The 12112-nt window shown below is 34.1% G+C and overlaps 1 protein-coding gene across 6 annotated transcripts in view; it reads right to left on the reverse strand.

Moving 5' to 3' along the window:
- Window positions 1-1032: 1032 nt before the first annotated feature.
- Window positions 1033-12112, reverse strand: part of Galphaq (G protein alpha q subunit) — a 40910-nt gene continuing 29830 nt past the window's right edge. Inside the window, exons 3-9 of one of the 6 annotated variants that reach the window (XM_018512474.1) lie at window positions 11647-11801; window positions 10768-10896; window positions 9741-9869; window positions 7600-7729; window positions 7357-7510; window positions 5799-5906; window positions 1033-3858 (exon numbers count right to left, since the gene is read on the reverse strand). In XM_018512474.1, the coding sequence (XP_018367976.1) occupies window positions 3776-3858; window positions 5799-5906; window positions 7357-7510; window positions 7600-7729; window positions 9741-9869; window positions 10768-10896; window positions 11647-11801 (888 nt within the window). In that variant the 3' untranslated portion in view covers window positions 1033-3775. Of the gene's footprint in view, window positions 3859-4801; window positions 5276-5798; window positions 5907-6921; window positions 7030-7356; window positions 7511-7599; window positions 7730-9740; window positions 9870-10767; window positions 10897-11646; window positions 11802-12112 lie in introns of those variants that run through there. The other 5 variants (XM_018512475.1, XM_018512469.1, XM_018512471.1 and 2 more) reach the window with 5 other exon arrangements.

The raw sequence follows: 12112 nt of genomic DNA on the forward strand, positions 1-12112 counted from the left end.
TTCCTTTGCAACCGTTTTCGATAATTGTATTTTTTGTTATGTATTTCTTGTTTCTTTCGAAGCTCGTTAACTTTTATCTCAAGTGACATAAAACAAAAAACCGGATAAGAAGCAAAAAGACAAGATGTAAAAAAATAGCAAAAACAAAAAACAGGAAACAAAAAACACATTGTAGAAATATAGGCTAAAGAAATATAGATAAACGGAATGAAACAACACATAAGATATTGGCGTTGAAAATATGCGGGACGGAAGAGGGATCATTGTTGCAATTGAGGGATGACTTCTTTCATCACACTCGTCGATACTACTGTCACAAACTGTGTTTATTTTTATCATTAATGTATATTATTTATTATAAATAAGTTAGAAACATTGATTTTGGGTTTGATAGGTGTTTACAATTTTATACACAGAGAAAGAATACCCAACATATTTTACGCTCCCAGAAGGGTGGTTTACACCTCCTGACGAGAGATGATTTACAAATGAACCTAACAGCCCCTTGGAGACTCTTGCACGTCGTTTTCTCGCCTGTTTCTCGATTAGGGTTGTACAAAGCCTAGTAGTTGCAACCGATCTCCTTTTATGTTTATTTCTTGATAAAGTGTCTCTCACGCACGCACAATGAAAATCACTCCCTCGCCTTCTTTCCGTCTTGCCTCTTCTCTCTCTCTCTTTCACCAACCCCTCTATCCTTTTTTCTTACATGAGCGTACGCTCACGCAATTGCACAAATACGCATACATATGCACAGACGCACCACAATAATGCACATACGCATATACACACATTCTTTTTCTCTCATTCACTCATTAATATTTCTCACTAGCATCGTTTTGCACTTCGTGTCCTGCACACGCGTTATCTCTCCCTCCCTCTCTGCCATCATCCGTTTAGTCACGCGCTCTCAATGAAAACCAAGCAGTATTACTATTATTAATTATTATTACTATTATTATTATTTTATCATTATAATTATTATAATTATTATTATAATTATTAATGTTATTATTCAATATTATTTGTTGTATCCGCTTAATATATAATATATTATCCAATGTATTTATATATATACTTTTTTTTTCATATAAACTCAGTGTTCCAACCAAGGTGGGTGTGACACAACTAAGGTATATGACACATACTGCCCGATGTATGTGCGTGCGCGACACCGGCGGAGTCTAGTGACGTTCGGGCCGCTGCACGCATTGTGTCCGAACGGGAAACCGCCCAGACGCGGCCGATGTCACGTAGAGAGGATCATCTCTAACAGCGCGACGTACTCTCCGGGTTCGCGCGCGGCTCTTGCTATTCATCGCGATTACGCCTAGTGCTTTTGACTCGGGGAAATTATCTCGTTACATGTCGCGTTACCGTGAGCAGAGTTCAATCACCTCTCGCGTTTTCACCTTCGAAAAAACTGGCAAGGTCCGGCTTGTCATTTCTCCTTGTGGTTTCTACGCGTCATCGTAAATCTCTTTTCGTGATAATGCTAGAAAGATCTTGCTTTTAAAATCGAGCGAAGCGAAAAGAGGAGAATTTTTCGTTCTCTTCCACCAACATGCGTATTCGTGAAATTTTATTTCTTTCCTGTGTTATTAACTATTCCGTTCTTTTCATATCTTCTAATAGAAAAAAAAATTAAAGCTTATCTCGATCTCACCTCTTGCCTCTTCCTTTTGAATTTTTCTCTATCGAATTTCTTATTACTTTATTTCATTAATTTGCAAAGCTTCTTCTTAAATTTCTCAAATTTAACGTTAATTTGTTTTATCAACCATCTCCTCTCTTGTTCCTCGTTCATTTACTTTTCCCCGTGTCATTGGGGAAGGAAGAAAAATGGCGAAAATCGCGGCTTCGAGAAGATACCGAACCATCGGAGAGTACGAGCAACGGGCAGCGCGCTAGCCAACATATGACCGAGCGCAGGCAGTGAGTTCATACGTACGTACACAGTATAATGTGGATACGGGGCGAGCGAGAGGCATGAAGCCCCTCTCTTCCAGAGGAGAGGGGACCCATGATCTTGGCTGCGCGCGGTGGCTGTGCCGTTGCGTCGGAAGGGCGAGGACCCGACGAAGGGAGAATCGCGATAAACTCCTCCTTTTTTCATCATGCTTAAGAAATTCATCCTCGAAAAAACAATATGACTCGATTTATAAGAAATTCCCCGTTTTTAAAGAAATTGTCTTCACAAATCGAGACGAGATTACTCGTTCCTGTAAATATTATCGGGACTATGTATTGTTTTTAGAAATTTATCTATACAAGATAGAATTTCTCGTTCTCGAGGAATTTGTTCTTGCGAATTAGAACTTTTTATTCTGGAGTTTTTCCTCGCACAACCCGCACGCACAGCCGGCAGAGAGAGGAGACGGCAGAGAGAGACATCTGCGGGCTCCTCCCGCGCGCCTTAATTACCTAAGTCACATCGAACAGACGCAATTCCCCACAGTATCTTTCGCTTCCGCAAAGTTTCCCTCAAATCACACACCCACACTCTCTCCCTCTCTCTCTCGCATTCATTTTTACTTTCTTCCTCCTCTCTCCCTCTTCGCCACGGTTGCTGATATCTTTCACTCTTTCTCTTTTTCGCTTTCTCTCTCTTTCTCTCTCTCTCCCTCTCTCACGCTCTCTAATCTATATCATTCTTTTTATATATTATATATAACAATATTTATATGATGAATTTTTAATGGATTCGAATCACATGCAGAAAGAACTTTGAGTCATTTCTGGCATGGATAAAAAGGAAGAAACAAAAACACTTTGGCTTTCGCGTAACTCTAAATGAAGGATGTTCTCATAATTTAGCGTTTAGTAATTTGAGAAAAAAGAAAAAGAATAAGAACAAGAAGAAAACAGAAAGGAAAGAAGAAAAGAAAAACAACAACACCACACTAATAAATGGCACTAGAATTGCTTCTCTCACTTGTGTCATCGAATCTAATTCGCGATTAAAAAGCCGGTTTTTTAAATTTTATTTTATTTTTTCGTTCGCCTCGCCGTTTCGCCTCTTCAGTTTCTTCTCCTCTGTTGAGATCTCTTGGACTCGAGACGAACACAGACGGACACGCCGTTAAAAATCCACGCGGCACAGCCGCGCCGTGCGCCACGCTCACGCGCGTGAGACATATAGTTCGCTAGCGTTTCTTCACTTTTATACATATATATACATATACATATATATCTATATATATAAAAGTCAGACAACGATGCCCGGGACCCTCAGATATTGACGCATCCTCGACCCGGGAATGGGGCGTATTTGCCCGCGATATCGACTAAGAACTAATCTACAAAAGAAAGGTAACAAATCCCAAAACGGGAACCTGTGTACGAGAGAACCGAATCGACTCGCGCGAGTTGGTATCGACAGTGAAGAGATTTTCTCATATCTCTCTTCCTCCGCTAAGAAAAAGAACGCGTAACTTTCGTGACGCTTTTAGGTCCTTGTTCGCCTTCTTACTTCGCTCCGCTTTTACGTCCTTCATAATTACGTGTGTGTATTACGCGTCTTAGCTACTTGTGCTGGTACAACACTTTCGATGCGACGAAGTTCAATGTGGCGCAACGCATGTCGATATATGTGCGTATACGATGGCACCACGAGTTTATCTCGTTTCTGTCTCGCGCCTCTCTTCGTCGTTCCTCACGTCGTTCCACGGATCACGCTCGCGAGTCAACGGAGTAGCAGTCTCGCATTGATACATTGGTCAGGGTGCGAGAGAAACTGGTCGAGTCCGCTCGGATTTGCAGCGCGCTTCGCCGTCTAAACCAGATTGTACTCCTTCAGATTGGACTGTAGAATGGTGTCCTTTACCGCCGCGAACACGAATCTGATATTCTCCGTATCTGTAGAACAGAAAAGTCACATGTTCAAATATCAGAATGTATCTTTAAAACTTGTTCAAGAGAAACATTAATTGGTTGCAAGCATTGTTTGGTACATGCCATGAATTATTTTCTTTCTTCTCAAATGACAGTTCTCTAATTTATCGTTGTAATTTAAACCTTTTGAGACTTTTGATACGCTAAATATTCTTAGAATATTTAAACTTAAAACTAATGATGTGACTATGTATTTGTAAAATATATCACACCATGCTCTGCTAGTTGTTGTGAATGCTGTATAAATAAATTATTGATCCTTAATAACTTCAGGATTTTTAACATTAAAGATGTTTTTCATTAAAGATCTGTTTTGAAAGAATTAACATAAAAATTAGCGTAAAACAGAGATCGGCACTTACCCTAAGCAAAGAAGCTTCAAACTCTCTGGACAGTCATGACACACATGCAGCATGCAATTTCCTTCAAGATACTTTTTGTAGCATTACGAGAGAACGAAATCATAAACATAATTTCTTTTTCAATACTTGTTTTAAAGAAGCTTAAGTAATCAAAGATTAATAATGCAAAATTGAAAAGGTCATATTTAGTTATATAGAAGTCATTATTAGTTTTGTTAAAATAGATTGAAAATATTAGAATAAACACATTAAAGTGTGAAATAATTTATCTTAAGTATTTCTATGAATATACATATATATACATATAATAATTTTACAATCATCATAAAAATATTGTATATCTTCATATAAGCAGCGTTTGTAAATAAATATAATTTTAATCATAAATAATGGAATTTCTATTCTTGCCAGACTCTGTGACAATATAACAGACAAAATAAAAATATTGAAAGAAGCCTTTATTAAAAAGGTACATTAGCAATGCAATATGTTGCAAGAAATGGATTAATTTTAGCAATTATTAGAATAAATGTCAATTGCTATATTCCTTTTATTTAGGGGTTACAGAGCTTTAATAATATATTTTTTACTTAACACACGTATATTGTTGTTGTCAACGGTAAAGCTGGCAGTTATTTTCGAAGTTTTCAAAAGTAAAATTATTCACAGTTGACTAATCGCCTAGAATGACACAGATTTAAGTTCCGGAATAAATATTAAAAAGCAACATATGATAATATTTGACAAATATGCAATAACATCTGTCAAGCAATCGCTTTACTATTTGGCCACTTTTATAATATTCGTTGATTGGAATTATACTAAGTTTTGTTATAAATCTATTGTATATACAATATGTTCTACGTCATTCTCGGCGTCTAAATATTAAATAATATCGTCAAGAATCTGCTAATTAATAATATCTATACAGTCGCGTTAAGCAAGATTAAACTCCTTAAGCGCGGTTTGCATGATCGTATCCTTAACAGCGCAGAATACAAGCTTGATGTTTTCCGTATCTGATGGTTAATTCCATGAACGCAGCATGCAAAATATAAATCAGGCATCATTGAGATTAGTCAGCACCGTTCTATACCTTTGAAAAATCAACCCGATACTGTATGTATCGATATTTACATTATTGTACTATTTTCTTCTAATATTTCGTAATAATTCAATAAATCAGTAAACACTGAGAAATATATACATATATACAATATCTATAAAATTATATATACTATATAAATAATATTTATATTAAGTGTAAATTAAACCAAATAAATTTGAAAGATTAGAATTGTTACGTTAAAGACAACTAATACATTATTTGTGCTATTCTTTCGCTCTCTTTGAAAAAAGATGCCTTTCATACATGCAGGTTGATTTTCCGTGGTACATTTATAACATTTGATTACACACCTGATTATACGGGAGGCAGGCAACATACAAGCTCTGTACAAGACACAACACATCGAAGAACTGTTATAAAGCGAAAGAAATATGGTATTTTTGTACACGGGAGTTATCAAGAAACTAGCCTACCTGTGGCACACGTAAAGTGGGAATAAATAATCTTCTCGCTGTCCGGATTTAAGTCAACGAACATCCTTAGAATGAATTCTCTAGCTGCGAGAGCGTCTCTCTGTCGACCTGCGAAGTACACAAGCGAGGAAGGGGCATGGCATTACTTCTATCTTTATCTACAAAGCGATTATGTACTGCGTAGTCAGTATTTTTTTAGCGATCATTTAACAACGAGAGGATTAATTGATATATATCGTTGAGATTTTTGCCAGGTGTAAATACGACAAGATGTAAGCTAGAATTTGGGTAAGTCTTCCGTGTTATGGGATTTCTAAGTATTTTACAAGATAGGAATGAATCTACATCCAGGAAATATCATCGCTCAACATCGGTTTTACTTATATGCACAATATAACGCGAAACGCAGACGGATATCGATCTAATTTAATGTAATAATGTTGTACTCCACTCAAATCCAATATACACTCTCCAAGGACAGCTTATTAAATTAGTCGTAGTGAACATCAAAGAAGCCTTTCGAAAGCCTCATTAATAAGCTAGAGAGCTTATGTAAGAACAGTGAGTATAATTTTGCAAATTCGAAACAATTGCTTACACGTTGTAGTTCGTAATAAAATCTAAAAGTCCTTTATCACGAATAAAAATTTCATTAATCGTTTATTATTGTCGAAAAATTTCAGTTTAATGTAACTTTTGCTAAATAAATATTTTTTAAATTTTAGTATGCCGACGTAATTTGCATTAAATGTTCAGTAATTAATGACATGACAAAATTATAAATTACAACACAGAATGTGACGAGTGTTCTGATTATTGCTATTAGATTAACTAGCTTCAATCTACATAAAAGTTAATTTTGTATCAAAAATACGTACTACTGATTATCATAAATTATGCGCAGAAGTGTGGATACAGGTTTGGTATGTATTAAAATAGCCTTGCAAATAGATTACCACTAATAATAAACGCGAATTCAGAAACATCGGAGCGGCAAAGTTACAAAAAAAGAGCATGAAAATCGCACGAAATATTATTAAATATTTCATATTATTAAATCGTTCGACAAATAACTAGGGATTCTACGTTTTCTGCTCAGGATACACTCAGTACTCGGACAGACCTGTCGCACACGTAAAGTGAGAGTAGCACATTCGGTCAGGATCGGGATTACAATTGAGATACACCTTTAAGATGAACTCCCTGGCTGGTACGTCTTGTTGTTTCGGGCCTATACCATAGAACTTATTTATTTACCAATATTGAGATAAATAATTTTATCGCATTTTATTCAGCCTGTGTATCTTGAGATAAATTAATAATTTAATAAATATCGATTAATACTTTGTTTTAATTTCTTTGAGAGTATTAAAACAATATAACTTCAAATATATCTTTATCTCTTAACAAACATCTTATGTTCAGAGTTTATTTTTACTTCCAAGTATGAGATAAGATGTTGTCTGACTAAATTAACAACAAGGCAGTTAGCATTTTATACCGAATGATTAATGATAATCCGTGGATATTTATAAAAAAGGAAGATATTACCACTTACCATCATATTCCGGAAAATAGTCGACAAGATGAGAGTACATAATCTTTTCTTCTAACAGATCTTTCTTGTTGAGAAACAGGATAACAGAGGAGTGTTGAAACCAGGGATATGTTATAATCGTTTTGAACAGTGCTTTACTTTCTTCCATTCGATTCTAAAAGGAATCATACACACAAATGAGTTGTAATATCATTCAAATTTATCGATAATTTCTGTATATCTTATAAAAAATATTATAATTACCTCGTTTTCCGATTCAAATAGAATTTGATCATATTCACTTAGAGCTACTAAAAATATAATTGAAGTGACGTTTTCGAAACAATGGATCCACTTTCTTCTTTCCGACCTCTGCCCACCGACGTCTACCATCCTGCAAATAACATTCTATTAAATTGAGCATTGTTACTAGTGTGCAAATGAAATATAGTCGAATCTTCATATTTTTGATTTAGGATGATTAATAATAATCAATATAGAAATGTATGGAATAAATGTATTTTAAAAGATTATTACATACACCGAAAGAAAAGATTAGTTGTTGCAACAATTTAGATAGTAAAATTATGGTATAGCATTTTTAATCGACTGCAGCAACCAGTTTTTGGTTGTAGCAGCAAATTTTTGATTGCGTTCCTATCGAAATCATATACTGACATTGCGAATAGGCTAACGCAACTAAAAATTTGCTGCTACAACCAAAATCTGGTTGCTGCAGCCGATTAAAAATGCTATGCCACATTTTACTATCTAAATTGTTGCAGCAACCAATCTTTTCTTTCAGTGTACATATATGAAAAAGATTATTTTAAAATATTTTCGAAAACAGCACAAGAGGAAAAGAATATGAAGATTCAGCTACATAATTTTCCTAACTACCAAAAAATATAGTCTATCGAATATGATCTCTACACGCTTTTCAATATTAAAAAATACATAGGACGAATCGGGTCATAAGACGAGTAGGTCCTTAAATCTCAACAAATTCAGTGAATCAAATGCAATGTGTCGCCATTGTGACCTATGTGTCTACTACTGTGCTGTGCTCTTCATCTTTCATATGTTTTCAAGATCTTGTAGGAATTTGTAGTTTGCAATAAAAATGCAAATAAAATATATAAAATTTTTATATCTTTTTTCATTTATTATATACGTGATTCAAAATTGACACTTATTTTTAAAAAAGTTTCTCTGTGCTTGAAGATTTAAAATCAAAATATAAATTTAAATTAGTTATATTAAATTTAAAAAATAGACTATTATATGTATATGTACTATGACTATTATATGTATATATAAATTATAATTACAAATTTTTTAAAAATTTATAAATTCTCAATTTTATTAATGATCTATATAAAATAAATAAGTAGTTTTTTACCTAATTCATTTTGATTTACTATATATATATATATATATATATATATATAAAATCCGCAAAACATCTAATTATACTAATACATTCATAAATGAATACATATCTATTATTCTCAATCGCAACTACATAATTATAAGTAATATTAATATAAAGTTCACCGCATGCAGTAGCATTATTGTAACTGTACACTGAACAAAGATAGCGAACGAACAGCGAATGTAAATTTAAGCTGTTGAAAATATGCTGTATAGAAAATTATTCACGCCACAATAAATGTATAACAGCACATTCGTTAATGTTTAATTTAATCCGCTCATAAGATACAGCACAATAAAGAAAGTTTTAAATAAATTTATTGTTGCGTTTGCTGTTCATTCGCTTATGTATACCCATTTAATTGAACAGGCTAATAAAAACGTAAAACACGTAAAAAGGCATGCAAACGTCAAAGCTTCTTCAAAATAATTATAAAATTATATACATATATATTATATATAATTATATATGTATATATGTATATAAAAAAACTCATGTTCATCCTTCTCCTTTCTCAGAAAAATGAAACAAAGGATATATCATAAAATTATTTAAATGAATGTTAAATTATATTCCAATTTTTGTGTAGCAAATAACATTAAATATTTTTAATAATTTTATTAACAATCAAATTAAAGTTCTACTGAAGCGATCGACATACGAAATAAATTATACATATACTTTTATATTTTCAGAAATTAAATTCCTTAAAATGTATTTTTCTACATTTTTTATTAATCTAGATCTTCTATTCTAAGTGATCATAATTTAGGAATAATTAAAACTACACGATATTCGTACTAAGAAAACAATCTACTTTAAATTCATCAAAAAAATTAATTCAAACTCATTTCAATAAGAAAAAGAAAATAGTTTAAGTAGTCCATTGCTTTCTATGTATAAAGATATCTTGCGAAAAACTCGAGTGCACGATCGAAGGTATAGAATCGGATTGAAAGACTATTAGTACCTAAATACGATGGAGTCCAGATCAAATGGATATTCTATAATTCCGGTGGTGGGAGCTCGTGCCCGGAGGATGTCTTGCTCGGTCGGAAGGAAATCAGGCTTTTCAATACGCTCTAGATCACTAAGATAACTGCAAAACGAAACAAAAAGCTGCTGTCTGGAAGTGCATGCCATGCGTGGTACATTTAAAAAATATATATATTTAAATATAAATAATCATAAAACAAGAAAATGTCATATAAAACAATTCTCACACATGCTTGTCCATTGGTTTAGCCTGAAAGAATTTTTTTAACGTCGATGGCGTGTCTTGAGATTTACTTTATCTTTTATGATATACTTTTGTTTTCAAGATATGAAGTTTGTACACGAAATCATGCAGATTTCTTTAAAACAGAAGATAGTACACTAAAGATAGTACCTGTATACCTAACTTTTCTCGCTTAAATCTGTTGTCTGTTTTGTTTATTTTATTTTGTAATTGATGCACAAATAAATGAAATAAAATGAAATAATAAAGTTAATTGTATTCGTGTATATATATATATATATATATATATATATATATATATAGATTTCAAATAAAAGATAAAATTAAATTAAATATCACATATAAAGTAATTACGCAGTTGTAATTTTTATCAACACATTAGCTACCAAAGAAAAGAAACTATAGTCTGCTATAGATTTGTTTTTGATCTTTATGAAGCAAAAAAATTTTTCATTTTCATCTATACAATTAAGTCAATTCGATCACATCTAATATGGTAATGAACGCGACTACAGATTTTAGTGAATTAAAAAATCTTGTCGTCAGTTTTGTTTATATTTAACAGAAGAAAGTCACAGGTTTAAACAGCATTGCATGGAACGGGGGATAGGTGAACATTTAATTGAACAACGAATCCTAGGTGCAACGAACAAGTTATAGAAGACAAAAATAATGCAGAAACGGCCCGATGCAGGTGGTTTTGCAGGCGCAGGCAGCTCTCTCCTTCTTTCATCATCTTCATCGGTCGACCACATACCTAAATCGGATCTCTTCCAAGTCAAAGGGATATTCAATTATACCGGTGGTGGGCACTCTCACACGAAGAATGTCCTGTTCTGTGGGGAGGTAGTTTGGTGCCGCGACTCGATCTATCTCCATTAGGTAACTGAAACATCGTGTTCTCAATACGTGATGTACAGGAAAGAGGAAAAGAGGAGAGGAAGGAAGTAAAGTCACCGTGAGAGAATTAAATCGTGTCCTGTGCGCGCGTGAATATCAGAAGCATTGCTTCGAAACGCAAATGCAAGAAGGATGAGGTAGACACGTGTTTAGACAAGATTCAGAGACAAGTCTCAGTAAAATCTTTGAAAATGAAGAGCTTATTGAAAGGCCTTAAGTCAACTATCATTCTCTTTTTCTTCAGAGAGAAAATGGACGGAAATATATTCCTACATATATTATATGTTAAAAGGCAGTCTTTATTAAAAACTGACCCAAGCCCTTTTGGAAAGGAATTGTTTGGATATGTTTGCGTGTGTGTGTGTTCTGGAGGCGGAAGATACAAAGTATTTTCATATGTATCGTACACAGTCCCGATAAAAAATATTTGTTGTTAATTTAATGTTTCCTTTCGCTTGATCGGAATTGTACAGACGAATTGATAAGATAAAATTTGTTTGTAAGAACGCAGAAGTCACGAGTCTTGATGCTTTTCTCAAGAGAAAAATCTTCAATTTGTTGAAAACGAATCAATGAGAGAAAGATTAGTGTTGAGTCGTCCTGTTACATAAGTTTTTTCGGTGAGGAAATTGAGGATGTTATAGATGGATGAACGGGAGGATAATTTCTCGGTAAAACACGTGGACAAGCATCAGTTCCGCGACAAAAAGGCGTAGTATACAGTCGAAATACTTACTACTTGGCGGAGTCCGTGAGCTGGTATTCCCGTCTACGATCGTAGCACTCCTGTATACCCGCGTCCGCCCACAGGTCCTTGATTGCCCCCACGTACGGGCTCTCGAACGTCGTCACCGTTTCAAAGTCGACGCTCCGCACCAATTCCGCTTTTTCCTGAAAGGAAGAGGAAGAAAAAACGTATGAACCTATAGGGAAATGATAAAGCGAAATTACAACGTACAATTTATGAGTTTCCGGTTTGACATATCAACATGTCCGATATCAAGTATGCGATATGAAATTATCGTTAACCTTCTCATGTGCAGCACAGTTAACGCTTTAATTAACCTTTTAACGCGAAGTCTGACCTGCATACGATCGCAATAGCAGATTTAAAGCATTTGGTATATCTGATGTGTACATCAGATATATATCTCGGAACCGCGTTAAATTAAATAACACGTGATAGGATCAGTACATTAATT

This window comes from Trachymyrmex cornetzi, unplaced genomic scaffold, assembly GCF_001594075.2.
Source record: "Trachymyrmex cornetzi isolate Tcor2-1 unplaced genomic scaffold, Tcor1.1 scaffold412, whole genome shotgun sequence".
NCBI classification, from domain to species: domain Eukaryota; kingdom Metazoa; phylum Arthropoda; class Insecta; order Hymenoptera; family Formicidae; genus Trachymyrmex; species Trachymyrmex cornetzi.